The sequence below is a fragment of the Amborella trichopoda genome, chromosome 9 (assembly GCF_054954075.1).
Source record: "Amborella trichopoda isolate Santa Cruz 75 chromosome 9, AtrichopodaSantaCruz75HAP2 v2.0, whole genome shotgun sequence".
In the NCBI taxonomy this organism is placed as follows: Eukaryota; Viridiplantae; Streptophyta; class Magnoliopsida; order Amborellales; family Amborellaceae; genus Amborella; species Amborella trichopoda.
In genome coordinates, this window is record NC_142344.1 from 4751520 (window position 1) to 4773109 (window position 21590).

At 32.7% G+C, this 21590-nt stretch overlaps 1 protein-coding gene across 1 annotated transcript; it reads left to right on the plus strand.

The window, feature by feature from the left end:
- The first annotated feature begins 1878 nt into the window (after nucleotides 1–1878).
- LOC105421537 (agamous-like MADS-box protein AGL104) lies at nucleotides 1879–9526 on the plus strand. Its single transcript, XM_088845914.1, has 6 exons — nucleotides 1879–2063; nucleotides 2178–2231; nucleotides 6175–6202; nucleotides 6311–6372; nucleotides 6471–6570; nucleotides 9290–9526. The coding sequence occupies exons 1-6, from the start codon at nucleotides 1879–1881 to the stop codon at nucleotides 9524–9526; spliced, it is 666 nt and encodes a 221-aa protein (XP_088702040.1).
- The last annotated feature ends 12064 nt before the right edge of the window (nucleotides 9527–21590 follow it).

Sequence of the window (21590 nt, forward strand, 5' to 3'; positions counted from 1 at the left end):
TTGTTTTTCACTACAGATCGAGAGTGACTCGTCCCAGCTAGTTGAAGTTATTCATGGCCACTACAAAGCGCCATAGTCACTCTATATTATAGCTGCCAACTACCGTCATAAGCTCACTAACCGGGCATGGTCCTTTTCACACATCTTCTACAAGGCCAACATGGTGGCCAATACTCTTGCTAAGAAAGCCACGACTTTCTCTAATACCACCATTTGGCGTTCGAGGCTGTCTAATTTTATTATTTCTCCTCTACTTCTGGATGATGCACAAATTTCCTACAATAGGGTTTTTAAGCTTTGAGATGTACTTTCTTTTCTACTTATTAGTGAAAATCGGGTAGGAAGCCTTCCCCACTAATTTACCCTCAAAAAAAAGATACGAAAAAAAAAAAGTATCATGCTTTTTGAGAAGAAGAAAGGTGAAACACTTGGCCGTTGAAGAGTATCGGCCAAGCGTCACTTTTACCTTTTTATAGAGAGAGAGGACATGAATAAACGTCTAAGGATGCTGAAAACCAAATCACCACCCTTCCCTCCTCCTTCATTTCTCAACTCAACGGCTGATGGCTTCGCTGCTCTCATACTTACCGGAAGAGGACATAGATATGCCATCAATTATCGTAGACGCCCCTAACTTTTCAGTCAAAATCTATGAAAGGGGACTTGAACGTGGTGAAAATAGGCAGATTTGCTAAGTCAACTGCATTAAGCTTTTTGTGGCTCCAAGGGGTACACTTTCTCTTAATTCCAAACTGGACCAATATAGTTAATCAGTTGGTACATATGACTTGAGCTTTGAAATTATGTGACATGAACAAAAATCAGCACATAAGGCCATCCTTTTCGGTATGAAGGCTAGAATAAGCCTTAAACACTGTGCTCTATGCCTGACCATGTGCCACAAACTCCAGTAGAGCTGTACATAAAATGGTAAACCATACACTGCTAAGCATCCGTGGTAGCTACCATCGACAAAAATATCACATAAATCTTAACGGCATTATTCGCAATTAACATCCCATTAATAGCCGACAATCAGCATTGAATAGAAAATATATGGAGTACTTTTCTCGAGCGAAAACTTGGCCCTTGTGTTCGGAATACTAATTATGATAATAAAAAGAGTAATGAGAGCCGAAAAAAATCACGGTAATCGCTCTTTGCTTTCTTTGGCGTGCTTACAGAAATGGAAGTCGTGTGGTGTAATTTTCTTATGTGAATATTGGGTGATAATGCACTTTATACCTCTATCTGTTTAAATAAACAAAGGCTTTACAAGTTCAATGTGAATTGAAGATTCTTATGAGTGAGAACACTTCTTATTATCAATTTGCTTGCTACCCGATGAAAATGTAACTCAATTGAATCTTTGTGCATCTTAACATAAGGGACGATATGAAGCATCATCGCACACTGTTCATGAAAGAATGTAATGGCTAACTTTTTTTTTTTTTTGGTATATTGTTATCTATGATGCTCAATAAAGGACTAAAAATGCAACATGAAAAGGAGATGTCATTTTTATGGTTGTTGAGGGCATTTTTGTTGCTTCAGTTGAATAGAAGTAGAGCCGAGATAAAAACTGTAAGGGTAAAATTGACTGATATAAACACAAAATATGAAACATCTCTCTCACTTTCTCTCTCTCCAAAATGCACTTGCACACAAATGAAAATTTCATTGTGCCCTCTGTTCCATTCTCTGTATTTGCCAACCCATGCCTGCATAACCTCATAATGATGAATTCAGTTTTTACCGGCCATTCTCTCTCTCTCTCTAACCTTTTTTAGTCAAAGAGTGGAAGCACCGTCCTCTTAAGCTTATAAAATGACATGAATTGCTCATTTCTTTTCTGAAAACTGAGTCTGCATAGAGAAAATGGGGCGAGCAAAGCTTGAAATTAAGAAATTAGAGGAGAAAACAAGAAGGCAAGTAACCTACTCAAAGAGAAGTAATGGCCTCCTCAAGAAGGCCTACGAGCTCTCTGTTCTGTGCGATATCGACATCGCTCTCATCATGTTCTCTCAGAATGGAAAACTCTCCCTTTTCTCAGGGGAAAAGAGGTCACGTAACCAATCCTTTCCTCTCTCTCTCTTTTTGTTTGCTATGTATGCTCATCTAGATCATGACTTAGTCTCTTAACTTTTTTTTTTCTTTTTGTCTGTGTTCATTTGCAGGATTGAAGAAGTTCTTGCGCGCTACATGAATCTACCTTTGCATGAAAGAGAGAGGTAAGAGTTTAAGGTTTAATGGTTTATGTGAGTTTCTCATCCTTTTTTTAAGACCGTGTTTCCTTTAATGTGTATTCTTAATTGGGTTTGTTTGCTGTGTCATTTATGTTTGATATTCAACTTCAAAAGGCTTAAGGAAGAAGACGTAAGTACCTGCTCTCTCTCTTGTTCTGTGTTCAAATTTGTGGTTTTTTGTTAAGCACTGGATCAGACTGTAACTTAAATGATATGGTCGGCCTCCCAAAACAGCGTGTCTTAGAAGACCTCATGAAGCTGAGCTCTGAAGTCGATCTGGCCTCACAGCTATACGGGTATCTCTCTCTCTATATGTAGGGTGCAGTTGGCATACGGATGCATTCGTAGGTGTAGAGGTAAGGTGCACCTTCAAATTTTATTATGGTATATAATTTTGATGTAAAATGTTCATATGATTATCAAAATCTATTTTTATATTTAATTATAAAATTTTAAATTTCAAAAATGGTTAAAATCAAGTAGATCTATAAACATATGAAAATCTTGAAAATGGACGGTGTAGATCATATGTTGCAAAATGCACTATTTTTTAGACTTAAAATCTTTTTATTTTTCATAATCATACATCTCGATGTCGAGATGATCAATCAAAGGGTTTTTCAACAATAAAACTACCTTTTCCGATGGATTTTTGAGGAGCATCTGTAGTTCTACATTATAAGGTAGCATCCTTATATATAAACTTTTACAATATATATATATATATATATATATATATATATATATATATATATATATATATATATATATAGCTATAGCTATAATTAATAGTATAAGTTAGTAGCTCACGGCTGTCAGATCTTTCATTGCGTGGTTCAAAATTCATATCACTATTTTACTTTTTATCTTTTTTCTATAAATAAGATTAATACGAAATTTTGGGTTTATATATCTAACTCTATTGTGCACCATATAAAAATATAAGACAATTACTTTGAATAATTTAAAAGGATCAAATTACCCCAATAATTTTTCAGGGGTATTTCGATCCGTTTATATTTTAGAAAATATTTTTTTGTTGTGCGCCCTATTTTTTTTTAATACACACATCCAAAATTTTGTCACGATCTGATTTCTAAAAAAAAGATTAAAATTCATATAGTAATATGAAAATTGAACCACACAATGAAGATATGATGGCTTTGAGCTATTAGTAATTTACCGTTTGTACAAAGAGGTAATAATCATTTTTGTTCCTTAAATTTCAAAAAGGGTGGTTATAAGAGTGTCATTAATTAGACACAAATGGTAAAGTTTATATAAAGTCAAGGCTCTAAACAATCAGATTAGAGCCCACGTCAAAAATTTCACTAGAAGAGGTTGTTTTAATGCTTAAATGTCTTTAAATTGATCATCTCGACATCAAGATGCATGGACATGAAATCGATCATCTCGACATCAAGATGCATGGACATGAAATCGATCATCTCGACATCAAGATGCATGGACATGAAATCGACGATCCGAATTGGGTATCGCTTAAGCTGTTCTAGATCCTAGAAAAACACGAGATTATCATTTTATTATGCAACATAACATCACGGTTCATTGGCCTTGTTGAGGTCACATAATTTATTGCATACGTCACCCCACTCCCCAACAACCATTTGATATTAATGTTGTTGCAACTTATTTTTATATGGCTTTTGCGTCTCACAAATGTGGGACAATTCTCATAGCCCAATTGTAACATTGAATGAGCATATAGATTAATACTTAGGTAGGGATGGTTGGGCCCTCAATAAGAGGGGTATGCACCCTACATTAAATTACATGATAAAAAAATAAATAAAATTATTAAAAATAATAATTGGGTGATAGGACCCTCCACCCTTATCTTTTACCAAAAAAATTTAAATTTACTTGCCGAAAAATCGAAATAAAGAGACTAATACTATTAGGCTATTATCTCATGGGATATTTTATTATATGATTAATATTAGACTATTAGCAAATTAGAATTAAAAAAATAGTACTAGCTTTTAGGATATTAATAAAACAAAAAATAATACTAATATTAGTTTATTAGATATTTAAAAAAATATTAGTTTATGGGATATTTTAAGAGAGAAAAATAACACTAACTTATACCACTTAAGAATTTATTTTTAAGTTACTTTATAAACTACCCCACATTGTAAGTATGAATTTATTTTTAAATTTTTATTAAAATATGATTGTAGATTTATATTTTAAAATTCTATATTTTGATCCACACTAATTATTATATATTGATTTGTTTATCTGTGAGAGTCATACCCATGTTTTTTCAATCACATTTATTATAATATTGTACTTAATAATTATACTAATTACAATGATAACCAAGTCTAATATTTTATTTATTAATTTATTTACATTATAAATTATACAATCTATTATTTTTTGTTATAGTTGTAAATTAGATTTTGTAAATTAGATGATATTATAAAACAAATTTCAAATTTATTCTTATTTATATAGTAAAATGATGATAAAATTAAAAACTACAAACCAATAATAAAAACTACAAACCAATAATTCTAATTTCAATGTATAATATTGTATTTAGTTAGGTTTTAATAAATGTTTGATAAGAATCTTCATACAGAGAAAGAACATCTTAATATTTACATATTGATGCAAAAAAAAAAATTTATTAATTTAGTACCCTCATTTATAATTGGATTTTTAAAAAACAACATTTATAATTATTTTTAATAAATTTTTTGAATTTTTTTAAGGTCGAATTCGACCAATTCCTGATCTGAAACGCCGATTCACCGATCTGGATGGGTTTTTGAAGTGCCCGATCCTGGGTACCGATCCGTTTTTTAAACCACTGGTATAATACCAATAGCCCATATTGAATATGAGCCTATCAGAAGGTCACGACTGCATTCATATTTGAATTTTAATGTTTTTTCTGCGAATCTAAATCACATAAAATTTAGGATGTCTACTATTTTCATCAAGGCATACATAATACAAATATTAAAGAAATTATTCACAAAAAATTAAAATGATTAAAGTACCCTAAAAAGTTTAAGGGTACTTTAGTATATTTAATTTTTGTGAATTATTTTTTTGATATTTTTATTTGATTCGCCTATTTTTTAATAATAGATCACAATCATTCCTTAAATTTTAAACTGGGTAGTTGTAAGAGTGTCTTAATAGAAACAAAGTTGCAAAAAAACTTCTTACACTTCGTGACTCACCCCAGGTCATCCAATTTGATATCTAATGAGTGGAAATGATTGTAACCTCAATGTGCAAAAGATAAATGGCCTCTATGTAGATAATCCCATATATATATATATATATATGAAGCATATATGCAATACCTATAGAAAAAAATGAACAGTATTTTTGCCCATAGGTGCATCGCCATCCGAAAAAATCGGGCGGCATGCTTTTTTCATTCTTCACGGATCTAATTGGTCCATGACAGTACCGTCACGGACATACTAGGTTCGTGGCGGTAAAAAAAATATGCAGAATCACAATGGGTCCGTTCAATGGACTGTCACGAACATATCAAGTCTGTGATGGCAGCGAAACGCTATTGCACTTCGCCTATAGGTGTATGGATATGGAAAAAAACAGATTTTAAATCCAAAAAATAGTACATCTTGCAACACGTTATCAAGAATTCATTTTCAAGATTTTTATGTGTTTTTAGATATGCTTGATTTGAACTATTTTTGGATATTAAAATGTTATAATTAAAGATGAAAATAGATTCTTGCGCCATCTGAAAAATTTTCAATACTAAAATTATATCTTATGACAAAGTTTAGAGGTGCACACTACTTTGATTGTATAACATGAAAATTTATTTTTGCATACGAAGTTTTTATTGTACTTACCTCGTTTGAATGCTTTGTTTCCATTTGTTGGGTTCCTTGTGCCTGTCTTAAAGCAGCTCAAATAGTATGAACTCACAGATCGAGGTATTATTTACACTATTGATCCTTTATTTCCTTGCCTTTACAATCTTTTAATTCTTGTTCCATCCTACTTATTTTTCTTACGAGAATCAATTAATATGGAAATTTCAGGAGCTTCAGCAGGAGATTAATAGAGCCCAATGTCAATTGGAGGATGCACAAAAAAAATTAAGGTACCCCTAACTGATAGATAACCAAATTATTAACCAAACTTTAATTGAATAGTAGTTATAGCAAAAAGCTTTTTACATCTTTATCTTTTTATTTTCAGCATTTTTCAGGGCGAACCCATCAATATAACTTCACAAGCAGAGGCAGAATACCATGAGCATATGCTTCTAGAAGCACTCGGTCGAGTGAACAATCGCAGAGTAAGATCTCAATATACATGACAAATTCATCAACCATTATTTGTTCCTTTTAGGCTGCTGAAAAAGGAATCTATTCTAAATTATATTTGTTCAAATTATGCAGAGAAATTCATCAACCATTATTTGTTCCTTTTAGGCTGCTGAAAAAGGAATCTATTCTAAATTATATTTGTTCAAATTATGCAGAGAGATTTGGAAGGAGTTCGGCTTGGACCACCAAACAACCCAACCAATTTACATGTAAATGTTTCTAAAGCAATAAATCTAAATAATAGAATAGCTGCCTTTTCTTTTATTTTCTTTTGCGTGTTATAAAATAGTAGCCTTTTATTCTATAATTGGGCTGATTTGCTTGATTCTTGAGGAAAAAAGAAAACGCGGACGTATTTTCATGGAGAGAGTTCAAATGCTAATGCGTACTTAGCAACTGATTCGAACAACACTTCAGATCAGTTTACACAGAGGTAAACAAACTCCCCACCTCAAAATGCCATGGATTTCAATTCCCTCCTCTCCCTGAGGGATTTTTTATAAATAATTGAGAAATAAATGTCTTGTTAAATAATAGAATTAGGAAAAACTTATGGCAAAGTACCGGTTCAAGATTGTTATTTAAAACGTCCATCTATTCTATATTGCCAAAAAAGATGTTCTACTCTCGAAGTAGAGTATCTTTTTACTCTCTCAAATAAAACCCCACCTAGAATTAACTTTTTGGACTTCAAATTTTAGAGATGTAGCCCTTCAACCGATAGATTAACAACCTCATTAGAAAAATAATAATTCTATTCGTACCTTTTGTGTGCTTGGAAAAAAAAAGTATCGAGATTGATTAGAGAGCATCCAATTTTTAGATGGTGAGAACTAAGTGTTAGAAAACACAAATTTCAATCTTTTTCTTTTATAATAACATCTAGTAATTTTTTAGTAGTTTCCAAAATCTCAGATTGCAAATATCCCCCCAAGTGGCTATTCTGACCTGAGAGTAGAAGCTTAAGTGCTCTTCTATATGCTATGTTGAAGTTTTGTATTATTCTTATTTATTTCGAAACTACCTCCTGTTTGGAACTTCAAGTGTAGAGCTGAAATATACTCTCAATATTTTTTTATATCAAAGCGATCCGGTTTCAAGTACCCGAAACCATTTTTCATGTCAAAGCTGGGTTAGATTGTGCTTAGAAAATGTGTGCCGGATCTAGAGATTGGACTTCCAAACCTAGCACACTTGCAAATTCTTTTTTGAAACATGATGGGTAAATAATGAACCGATCGCCATTCAATTTTTTTTGGTGAAATCATTGGTTCAAAGCTTGGAGTTCAAAAACCTACTATACTTTCAATTTTTGAAGAAATGGTGGCTTTACAACTTGAAGTTCCAAAACCAGCATTTCACGTCAAAAAAATTTGTATGCCCAGTTTGAAACTCCAATGTCTAGACCAACGCAATTTTTGTTTTGGGTGAGGAAGTTCCAGTATTAAAACTAGATTTCACTTGAAAAGTGGGTTCGGAACATGAGCTTTCGAATCTTTTTTCTAAAAAAAAAACATATAAAAGAAAACATTTTACAAAAAAACCCCAAGACTACACTTTCTAAACTTACCCCAATCTAACTTTTTTTCTCACATTTTCCCCCAAAATACAAATACCCCCAACCAAACAAAAAATCCTAAACTACCCTCCCTTAATTTTACCTTCCCCGGTCTCTCTTATTTATCCCACCAAAATAGGGGCTCCGACACTATGTACGTGTGGTCCAGCAGTAGGGCTCTGGCATTGTGTAAAGTACAGTCCGGCAGTAGGCTTCGACACTGTGTAAACTGCGGTCTGGCAGCATGGGTCCGGTACTATGTAAAATGCAGTGTCGCAGTTGCAAAGGGCGGTTCGACAGTAGATGTTATTGGATTCTAAGACTCCTGTACTATGTAAATGCTGGTCAGGTAGTACCCAATTTCGGTCCTGTAGTTGTCTTATGGCGGTCCGACAGTACTCAGTTTCGGTCCAGTAGTTATCACATGGCGGTCCGGCACTTGCGCGCTCTGACAATGTGATAGTGCGCTTCGGCAATATGCTTCTGGGTCTAAAAGTCAATGTCAAATCCAGCCAAAATGATTTTTATGTACGGGAAGCGCATTGCTGTCTAAAAAATTGAATTTTTTCCCTTGGGGGATATTTGCATAGAAAGTTTGTTTTGAGGAAAAAAGTGTGAAAAATAATTAAGTTGGGGTAAGTTGCATAGAAAGTGTGGTCTTGCGGGTTTTTTGTCATTCCGTAAAATAAAATCACTTCGAACTTGAAGGTCCAGATAGGGATATTTTTAGAAAAAATAAAAAAATCCAAAAAAAGTGAGACTTCAATGTAGAATATAAAATGAGAGTCGTTTTCTAAAATGTCAATCTTTTGCTATGACTTACTTATTATTTCCCTTAGAATAAAACATGAAGAACATAATAATGAGCACACAAAAAAAAGCGCTGCTCTTTTTTTTCTTTTTCATTTTTTCTTTTTTTTTTTTTTTGACAAGAGAATGGTATAAAATTTTCCGTGCAGGGATAATAAAGATGCCCAAAAAAAAAAAAAAAAAAAGCATGCATGGTCTAGATAATCTTCTTCTAGTAACTGAAAAAATTTATTTACAGGAACCATCCACAATCAACTTCACACGGCTCATCTGTGTATTCTAATATGATGAATATTATTAGAATGAACCTGGCTGATCAGGTTCGGTTGAACAATGCGAACAATGCTGAAGCCGGTGAAAATTTTGCTGAAGTTGATAATGCAACATCTCGCCGCCCTGAAACTTATACTGCTGCAACACCTGCTATTCATCCTCCAGAGACATCAAGCCCAAATAAAATGAAGGGGGTAGGGTCTTTTATTGGACGCAATTCACCTGTTTCTATATACGGGTGGGAATGGCTCGAGTCGGTCCTGGTCGACGCCGACCCCACCTGACCTAACTAGTTATAAGTTGAACTTAGGCCTGACACGGCCCGGATTGGGTCGATTGGATCGGTTGTCCAGGTCTATAAATAAGAAAAATATAAAAATATTATATAAATATGTTTTATAAAACACCCTTTATTTTAAGGAAAAAGTTTATATATAGCCGAGGCTCTAAACAATCAAATTAGAGCGCACCGCATAATTTTCATTAAAAAAAGTTGTTTTGATGCCCAAAATCCTCAAATTGATCAATCAAGATGTATGGGTATGAGAAAAAAAATAGATTTCAAGATTTGGAAATAGTGCACCTTGCAATGCATTGTTTTGACCGTCAATTTTAAGATTTTTCTAGTTTTCGTAGATCCGCTCGATCTATACAATTTTTAAGCTTGAACTTTTATAGTTAGAGATTAAAATATATTTTAAGGCTTTAACAAAGATTTCCAGCAATGCAACCTTGTCGACACTATTTGAAGGTGCGCTTCACTCTCATTGTTTAGAGCAAACCACATCCTTATTTTATTATGTATTTATAGTAGTATACACTTAGCCAGGCCAGCTCGTTAACCGCAAACCATACCTAACCTGACTTGATAAGTTCTAAACTAGACCTGGTCTCTCAAGGTCAAATGGACCCAGACCTGACCCATTGGGTCCAAAAAAATTTAGGTCCAGACTCGGACCTTGTCAGGTTGACCCGTCGAGTCCAAAATTAAGATCCCGACTCAGATCCTAACCTAGTCAAGTCAATCCGTCGCCACAAGTCGCATACAAATGGATAAACTGGGGTACCATATGTTAACTTTGTTCATTCAATAAAACTAGGAAAATTTAGAAAAATGATATTGGAAATAAATTACTTAGTATTTTAACTATATCATTTAATCTAATTTCAAAGATATGACAAAAATACATATGCCTAGTTGAGAATGAGTAAAATGTTTAATAGTTGATAAGTTAATTTTTTTTTATAAATTTGAAATGGGAAAATGTGGACAAGTTATTTTATTCATTGGGGATTGTGTAAGCTACGACTATTTATATATAGTACAAGAAGGTTACAACCATACCTAGTTGTCAGATGTGGAATCGAGTGAGTGTGTGTTGGCCACTTTTTTCATGAGGTCAAATATTTCTCAAATAATTGAGGGTGGTCCATTGCGCACTCTTTGCCTCTGACATTTGACAACTAAGAGTATGATTGTGCCACTTCTTGCACAAAAAGTAAATAATCTTATTCTATACCATCCCTATTCACTGTTATATTCTTGTAGTATTCTATCTTGAAAGATTTGAATTCTCACAAACTATGTTTTTCCTTTTTATGGTTAATTAATTCCACAAAGTGCTGGTTACATGATTTCTTGTTTGGATGACATGAAAACTACTTTGACAGGTATTTGGAGATTATAACGCTGGTTCATCAATCAAAAATCGAGAGGATTAGATCTCACAGATGTGCTTATGTTAGTAAGCAAAGTCATATTGGCATCCGTATTTTGTTTTTATTCATGATTTTGGATGAGTTACATCCAAGAAAGACCAGCAAGTTTTCTTCCTTTCTATTATCATCAATTACTAGTATGAGTTTAGTATCGGCCCATTTGAATGCAATAATTATCGTTTACAATTCACTATTTCAATAAAATTAATCCGGATAATGAATCATCTATTGTTTTTTAGTGTTTATCATAAAATTATCTGAGTTAAAGTTACGGACACAAAAAGATGTTATTTGGGGAAGTTACGGCTTCTATACTAATTCATGGAAGCCACAGCTTCCAAAGAGCAACGGGCTTTCGCACCCTCCTATTCCCATAAAACACATGCTACATTTTTGTTATTAAAAAGCTAGTTTAAAAGAATCAAAATATAGTGTTTTAGTTGGAGAGAACGTAGTACATTATTTGCCTCAAGGAATAGAGAATAACAAGTCATGCTTAAATATGAGAATGCACTCATTCTTGCTATCCTAATAACCAATGCATATACAAAACACACAAAAGGTGTGCAACGACACAATGGTACATGTGGAATCAATTGAAGTGTGAACTATGCCTACAATATGATGCCCCTCTCTCTCTCTTTAGATCTATTGCGTGGACAGCTTAATAACAAAATCCAAACTCAAACATAAGCAAGTGCATTAGTTTGCATCAATCTTAAAAAAAATAAATCCGTGATCCCGGATCGTCCATCCCGAGAACCAGTCTAGAGCAGTGGATCAGCTGAATCCACCCTCTCTAGCCTTATAAATAACTTTCAAAGAGGAATTGAAAATCATCATCATGATGTTTTTCGGGTTTTTATGAAAAATGGGTGTACTGCACTATGAATTTTTTATCTTTTAAAAATATGTGAATATTGATATGTTGTTTCTTGTTTTGAAAGTCTATCTACAATTGAATATTTTATACAAATTCCCATTGAAGATAAGGTAGCCAGTAATCGTAGGACATCTCTCACACACACACAAAAACATCTCTCTTAGACCATGCAAATACATATGAACATCTCTCTTTCTCTCTCTCACACATACACAACACATTGGATCTTTCTCTCTCTTACACATTGGATCTCTCTCTCATATATGCACAAAAAAATATTGGACATCTATTTCTCTTTCACAAACATATTGGACCACTCTTTCTCTCTCACACACAAACAAAAAGAAATTAAAAAGAAATTTCCCGATCCGGAAAGAAGATCCTAAGCAAACTGGACATGCCAACTCTTACTTGAAGAAAAAACAAACAGTTGAGAAGAACTTCTAATCATATCCTAAAACCATGACTTCAATTTCAATTGTAGGTGTTGATTTTTTTTTACCTTAAATATTTTCTTCTTTAGTTGTTGACCATTAGATCAATTCATCATATGAATCCTGACTAAAATAGTGTATGAAAACTGGTTTAAGGACGGTCAATACCTTTGTCTTTCTAATAAATTTGGAACAATTTTAGCCGGTTTTTTGTCTTTTTATTTTAAAAAGTTATTTATTACTCCTAGTTTTTTTAGATCGAAACAGACCATTTTTTTAAAAAAAAATTCTTTGTCGACTATCTCTCTTTCTTTTTCTTTTTCTTTTTTTTTTTAACTATTGGTTTATTTGAATTACTTATGGGTTGCACAAAAATTCTACAGAGGAATCATTTTCATGGCCCAACATTTCAGTGATTTTTTTCGGATAGAGTGGTTTAAAAAGCTGAAATAAACCAAAAATTATTAATAAGTTCTCATTAAACTCGTTAAAACATGATTTTCTCTTATCAATTTTCTCTCTCTACATCTCTGATTTTTTACCAACTTTTTTTTTGTTTTTTCAAATATTTGGGCACGAATACAGGGCCCTACCCGTTTTAAAAATAGTGAGTTATTGTCAAATGCGTCCCTGACATGTAGCAGAGGCTCATGTAGTGCTACCACCTTGACCTCAACCCCATTCCCAAGACTCATGAATGATAGATTTTCCATAGGGGTGGAGAGGTTGGCCACCCCTCTTCAATTAAAATGTTTTAAGAAGTCTTCTATCTCTTCATGAAAGCAATATCAGAAACCACTACTCAAGGCCGAGTAATACTTGGATCGAGTCCGAGTAACTCGGGCCAAGTAGTGCGGAGTACTGTAGTAACAAATAAATGGTTAAAAATTATAAAAAGTACAAAAAAATCCAAAAAAAAAAGAAGAAAATAAGTGTTTAAAGTAAGATTAAGTAAAATACATCATAATGAGGTTAACTTGCCCAAAAGGAAATCATAATGAGGTTAAAAAACTAGCAAAATAAATAAATTTAAAAAAATCATCTTGTGACTGGGTAATTTAGAAAAAATCTAAAAAGATAGGAAAAATGTAAACATAAGTATTTATGGCTAAACACTTTCCAATCTTTGCCATAATGATAGAAAACATTAAAAAATATATATCCAAATAAATTCCTTATTTTTAAGATTTTTTAGGATTTTTTTTTTTTTTTTTAATATCCCCAACTAGAGTAACTCGGTACTCGGTCGACTTTGCGAACATTGTCAAAAAGTATTAACTAGCCCAAGAGAAACAAAGTACTATATGCAAATTGGTGAATTGCTTGGATTGAGAGATCATACTGTGTTCACTGTATTTTGGCTTGAGATTGCTGGAGGGTGAATCGTAGATGCTCCAGTGGTGTAAGCTACAATTTTTTTTTGGGTAAGTGAGTGGGGGAGAAGGCCCCCGACCCACTTTTCATTAATAAAATAAGATGGATTATAGCTCACTATTTTACAACCTTAGGACAGTGTGCAACATCAAGAAGTAAAAAAAGAGAAAGACAATTAGGAGGTCTAGAATATCAAATTGTTCATCTAAAAAAATTGTAGCCTTTTTAGCAAGTACATCAACCACCATGTTAGCCTCTCAAAAAATATAACAACTCGAAGTTGGTGAGTTTATATTGGTAAATAACAGCTATTATGTGAATGGCCCTTGAGATGTTGCAGTTTCAACTTTAACAAACTCTTCATTTGTCGCCACTCAATTGCTCTCATCATTCAAACTAACTTGATCAGTAAGGTTCAATGCATTAGCGTTCATCATTAAAGAACTCACGGATGAATCGGATAAGCAATCTGCATTTGATTGTGGATGTTCCCTGTGAATCAAAATTTTCTAATTATTGGAAAGCTCCTACTTTCTTTTTGGTACATTTATTCATTCATCATCTAGAGATGGCCATAGTTATGCCTACCCAATAATTTGTTCTTTTCTTTTTTCAATGTTGTTTTGCTAGTCATTTATTTCTCAACTAATTATGAAAAATAACTTATGAAGATCTGGGAGGTGGAATCCATGAAAATTTGAAGTAGGGAGCGTGTTTTCCTCTGTGAGAGCCAATCCGAAATTTGAACCGAATCGCACTCACCAGAATTTGAACTCTCTCCATGATAATATCTGCATAATTTTTTTATAACACAAAGGTCAATCAAGTCAAGCCAATCTTAGAAGAAAAGGTTTCTATTTTGAGAAAATTTGCTTGAGAAGAAATCTTTTATATGTAAATTCGTTGGGTTGTAAAGTCCAATCCCACTTTCTTCCAATTCATGCTGCATCAGACAAACAAATAGAGCTTAGAATATATATATATTGAAATGATATAACTTTGAAGGCAACAAATTTCATCCAGCATAAAAAGAACAAAAAATGATTGAATAATTTGCTATGTATATTGAGATCTTACTTTGCGATTGTTTAGTTGACTGAGTGTATCTTGAAGGATATGTTCATAGTATTCTGCTTCTGACAGTGATGTGATCCTTATGGGTTCACCTTCGAAAATCCTGATAGTGATGATAAAGATGTGAAATATTCATTTGCTTTAGTTGCTATTTAAATATAGTTTGGAAATAAGTTATCTTTCCACCAGTGAGAAAGGGGTACCTTAGTTTTCTCTCAGCATCCTCCAATTCATGTTGGACCCTAATAATCTCTTGTTAAATCTTCTAAAATTTCCAGAGGAGTTGAATCTCATAAGAAAAAAAAAGATGGATGGAACAAGAATCACAAGATTGTAAAAGAAGGAAAATGAAATATCAATTGTGAGGGGCTTGCATGTAATAAGATTGTTTGTCTTTGTATACAGTGGAGACCGCAGAATTTACAAAAAGATCTCAATCAAATATTTGATTGAAAATAATGGTCGCACATCAAGCCAAGCTTCATAGCTCTCTAATTTTACCATGATTCTCCAAAGAAACAATATTCAACTCTGCTTTAAAATCCTACAATGCCCTCTATTTTATACCTAAAAACTTAACTCTCAATGAATACTAATTCTAGCATTGAGAAAACAAATAAAAATTTACAAAATTTACCAAAAGTTTGAACTATTTAACACCTTAACTTTGGTTTATTTCCATAAATTTTAAAACTCATCTTAGATGTGTTTGTTTGATGTCTATATGAAATTTGACAAAAAGAATAATGGGCTATTTGAAATTAGATTAAAAACCTATGGGTAAGTTGTTAAATAATTCTAATTATAGGTTTAGTTTTACCAAATTTTCTTAAAATATGTAATTCCATGGAGACATAAATTATAATTTTCGAAACTGCCACTAATAAGAAAAATCTTATAATCCCTAAAAATTTCAAAGCTACTAAAATAAAACTTAAAAAATACAAAATATAACCCTAAAATTTAATTTAAAATTTAATAATATCATGCATTGTTTCATGCATCATTTTGGTGCAAAAAATATTGGAATGACCCCTAGCCATTACATTCGAAATCAGGTGAATAAGGATGTATCACAAAGTTCAATAAAAGTTTTTTTTGGACATTGTACAAAGTGAATAAGACATCCCTAATCCGATTTAACATCTAATGATTAAGAGTAATTGTAGCATTGTTACACAAAAATAAGCAACCAAGTTCTTCTATGTAAATAAGTTGTGAGCGTACATCGATGCATTGGTCCGGATTAATTGAGATTCTTTAAGAAAATCAACAAGGAAGCCACTATGGGAAATACAACAAAACAATAGGCATAAGGACAATACCTCGATGAGTTTGTAGTACCTGGATTTATATGTAAGGCATAAGGACACCGTGCCACAGCATTGTGTGTGGGAACCCCAACTAACCTACACCAAGTAAAAATGATCTTAGTGAAGGAATCATAAAATAAATAGAAATAAAATAGTCTGCCATTGTGATATAGATTTCATTTATCATTCTAATATGATGTAAATCCAAAAAAAATAGCACATGTACCAATTTATCCACACACATATACAATAATTATTTTCAAAATATATAACAAAATATTCTTACTAAAAAGGGACTAATATAGTTTTCTACATATAAGTGGAATGCCTTGATTCTACTGAAAGAAATTGAAATATTAAACATAGGTAATGTAGCACAGATATAAGACTAGAACGATTGGGATAAAATTGATATTTCAAATATGAATTTTAGAGACTTTCTTTTATTCGAAAGTTATTATTTCTATAATTTTGAAAAAAAACAATATGTAAGGCATGGGATTAAAAACACAGTGATGGAAGAGACAGATTGAAAGATTTAGAATGAAACAGAGGGAACAAAAAAAAAAGTTAATGAGGATCCAAGTGAGTTGACGAGTAAAATATCATAAATGAAAAAATCAGTTAAATACATTCGGAAAGGTCGAGAGAGAAACAAAGGAAGTTGAAGAAGGTGAAGAAGAGGGAGGTGTGTTTCAATTTCCATATGATTATGCTGCCATTCAACTTGCGATTGATGTTGTGGTGAAGGTTTTCACTGTTTCCAATAGCCCCAATTACTTCTTTCCATGGCAAAACAAGTCTCGAAGAGAAACCTAGATAAGGACTGTCGAACATGAACGAGTCTCAGATCTGCTCAACCAAACGCACCTCTCTCTCACAAATGCACATCAAAAAAATTTTTGGGTGCATTTGTTTGAGAGATATCGAACGTGTTGTCCTCTGTATCATCTTCATTAGGGCATTGTTTCATGCGGACTGCAAAGGTTATCTCTCTCTAAACCATAGCTCTGCCAAAGGTTTTATTTTTCGCTTTTCTCTACTCTGGCCCCCTCTAGATCGAGCAACAGTGCTCACCTGGCTTGCCACTATACACGCACAGAAGGACTCAATACTCGGTTGTTTTTTATTTATGATAGGAGATTTGAGAGAGAGAGATATGGTGATTAGAGAAAGATGGAGTTTGGATATGGTGTTATTTTAGTGTTTGTTTGGGTCAAAATTTTATGGCCAAAGGGGTCGAGAGGTTATAAGATAGAAAAGACAATAAGTTTTTGCTTATAAATAATATTTTCAATTCTTGGTCTCGTAAGATATAAAAGTTAAAAACAAGAGATAAAAGGGTATTTTCCCTTAGTTAATTCATGATCTTTTTGTCATCTATAATTCGATGAGGTTAGGGAATAACTAATAAGTGTTGTTGGTGATGATTACTGAGTAAATGTGACCCCATAAAGAAGAAGATAATAAAATTCATTATAGTTTAAGTGAAGAAAGAAACCAACCGTAGGCATACTGCAACTGGAAGTTATCATGTAATGCAGAAGGTATGATTATTTAGAGAACTTTGCATAATGAATATTTTTAAACATACAAAAGGGGTGCTTAAACACCATGTTTGTTTTTGAAGAAGTAATATTTAGGCAAAACTAATTACTTGGGAGCAAATAATAATGCAGATGTTTGTGATGTTCATAATCAATATTTAAATGATGTTAGCAAGTTGGGGATCTTAAAAAAAAATTAAATTAAATTAAATGTAGCTTTGTGAAAATAACTGTATGACAGTAATAAAACTCAAACTAAAGCTCTACATAGCATCCTAAACCCCTCAAGTCATTAGACATATTTATTTCTGCAGTTGACTTATTCATAAACAATCATCCTTGAAGACTTTTAATAGTTAATAAAAATCCTTAAAATAATCTAAATTACAACCCATCATGAATATTTAAGAAAAGGACAAAAAATTAATAAATTCAAGTTAAATAAAAAAAAGAAATAGCTTATAGGCCTTAAACAATCAAATAGAGTTGATTTCACTAGAAGAGGTGATTTCGATGTCGAAAACCCCTCAAATTGATCATCTTGAGAATTATAGGTGTAAAAAAAATGGATTTACGTTTCGGAAAATAGTATATCTTGTAAATACATTATTTGGGCTGCCCATTTTTTAATATTTTCAAATATCTATAGATCTATTCAATCTACATTATTTTTTAAGCTTTAAATTTTATAATTAGAGATAAAAATAAATTTTTAGGCCATCACAAATATTTTTATTCTAACATTTTGAGCTCAATCTAAGTATTAGATTTCAAAGACATCATCACTAATTAGCAACCCACGGCAACCAACTGTGGCTTCTCATTAGACAGGCTTGTTTCAACTTGTATGAAATTTTTTCACTGCTAAGATAATGGTAAGTTATACTATATGTTTGTTTACTTAGCCATCTTATACCATCTTAGAGAAACACTCGCTCGAGTGAGAAATCGCAAAGTAAATCCAAATACCAAATTCATTAAACATTATTTGTTTTCTCATGCAGCAGGAATTTGTTGTTTTCTAAGTTACATTTAATCCCAAAATGAATCTATCTAACGATATTTATTTGTTTTATGCAGCAAGAATTGGAAAGAATTCGGTTTACAGGCAACAACCCAATTAATTTACAGGTAAAAAGTTGTTTTTCAAGCAATAATTTGTAAAATAAAATAATATCTTTACTTCTATGATTGGCCTAACTTATTTCTAGGTAAAATAGAAGAAAAAAATGCAGACGCATTCTCATGTATAGAGCTCAAATGCTGGTGGGTCACTTGCAAATGATGCAACTCACAATACAGATCGGTTCTTGTTGAGGTAATCACAGGCCCCACTTTATCTACACCCTCAAGCATAAGACCTATTTGGGAGGATTTTTTTAATTTAAAATTTTTGGAATCACTTAGATCTCACTCTTAAAAAAATAGGTTGGTCTCAGACATACAGTGAGCAATCTGGCATCTAGAACGGAAGACTGCCAAGGCTATGAAAGTTTTAAGTGGGCCTAACCGTCCGATATTCTAAACATCAGACAACCATATAGAATAGTTTGATGTTTTGAACATCAAACCAATTGGTCTACAAAAATTTTAAGCTTGCCTAGCAATCCGATGTTACAAATATCAAGCCACTTAAAACTTTAATAAATTTTGAAACCTGAAGTGGTCCAATATTAGCTACATCAAACAATGTCAAAGTGAAGTTTAGGGCAGCCCGATGTTCAACTAATATACCACCAAACCATCAGACAGCCTTACATCTCACAAAAATGAAAAAATTTAAAATGAAAAAGAAGTCTAATGTTGCCAACATCGATTTTTTTTTATTCGGTGAGGAGGTGGTAGGGGTAGAATTAGAAAAATAAAAATTAAAAAGGGCGCAGTGCTAAACCTCAGCATAAAATACTTAAAAATATAGAGAGCATATGCAAATAAAAGAGAAGTTTGAGCTCGACGAGTCATTAAATTGACAAAACTAACCTATTTTATACTTCCCACCCCGTAGAATACATACACAAGAGAGAGACCACTAACCCTAATACAGACGATCTCATAAACCTTTCGTAGTTGAGGAAGCATACTAATGTAGGAAAAAGGGCAAAAAGAAAATAAATTAAACCACAAAAATAAATATAAAAATGGTGTGGCTTGTATAAGGTTGAGACCTTAAACAATCTAAGTCAGGTGCACCTTTAAATTTTTTCATAAAATGTAATTTTTGATAAAAAAAATCTTAGAATAGCCTTATCATCTATTTTCATCTCCAATTATGAATTTTTAAACTCCAAAATCATTCAAATCAAGTAGATCTATAAAAACATGAAAATCTTGAAAATGGACAGTCTAAAAAAATTGTTGCAAGATGTCCTATTTTTAGACATAAAATCTTTATTTTTTCGCATATTCACACATCTCGAAATCAAGATGATAAATTAGAGCGTTTTCTAACACCAAAAACAACCTTTCCAAAAGATTTTTGAGGTGCACCTTAATTCTACATTTTAAGGTTGTGACCTTATGTAAACTTTTTCCATATACATAAGGTCAGAGTGTATGCTTTTTCTCTAAATTTAAAGGTATCTATTCAAAAATATATCTTTTCACAATAGCCAAAAATCAAGTTTTCTTTCTTCGATATCGTGTTGTGGTCCAATACATATTTAGGAAAGCTCTCAATCTTGACTTCCTATAAGGAACCCTTCCTTTTCTAATGTGAACTTAAAACACAGATTGCTTTGTAATCAGAAATAACATAGAGGCGTAAGGAAGAGACTTATTGTAACACTATTCTCTATTGCCAGTAAAGAAACTATCATCTCTCGTGGATGTAGGCACGTTGCCGAACAACATATATCTTTGCGTTATGGTTGGTTGCCTCTTTCTTTTGTGTATGTTTCTTCCTTTTTATTTTCGCAGATTGTTTTTCATTTCTACATGTATTCCCCACTGAATTACCCAAAAAAAAAAGAGATCGCGATTTGGATCTTAAGCTTTACATGTTGATAATCGCAACCACTACAATCATAAATTTAAGAAAGAACAAATTCTAAAATTCAAAATCAGATATTTCTAAACTTTACTTTTGGACCACTCATTCTGGTTCTTTTAAAATAATATATTCTATATTTAAGTTCAATTTTTTTTCTTTTCAATTTTACGATCATCGTGGTTGAGTTTAGTGGAAGGCGATCAAATTCGCCTGGAAGTACATTTTAAATTATTCACTTGTTTTTCTTCGAAGAAAAAGGGTACAATGTGAAGTTCAAAAAAGATTTGAGTTTGTTAGGACTTCAAAAGTTAAAATTGACGTACATCTTTGGCTACCGTCAAACATGAAGCCTCTTTCAAGTTCTCCATAAAAATGGTTGTTGAGTGTTATAATGAGCTATCAATCTTTTAATTTTTGATTTATTGTTTAACTAATTTCTTCTTGTAGGGAGTGTGGGGTTCTCGGGAACCTTTCGCTTGTGGAACCGGGAATCTGAAATGCCAAGATCCTACTCAAGATCGTATAAATTATTGGTTAAATGCAAATTAGACAAATATAACTATAAATCCAGTGCGAAAAATAAAAAAAATATAAAAAAGCACCCCACCACAACACACAATTTACATGGTTCACCCTGTAGGGTTACATCCACGATCTCGGCAAGTAGAAGTCATTTATCTCAATGGAGATCACAATTTTGAGTTACAATAGATAATACCTCTATTTAAACATCGGTAAAAAAACCCTCACTAAAATTTCCTTTTAAACTCGTACTCCTGACCGAGCAACACCATCGAACAACATCTTTCCCACTGTTATACCACTATCGGAAAGAGTACCTTATGAGCAACCAAGAGACTTTCTCTCTCTAGTAGTAAAAACTTAACTAACCCAAAATCCCATGACAAATTTAAGGGATAAGAATGACTGTGACCATATCTCTTGAAGGTCATGTCTATCTCTTTTGTAGAACCATCTCCATCTTGGAGATCCCTTCTCATGACCCCAAAAGAGG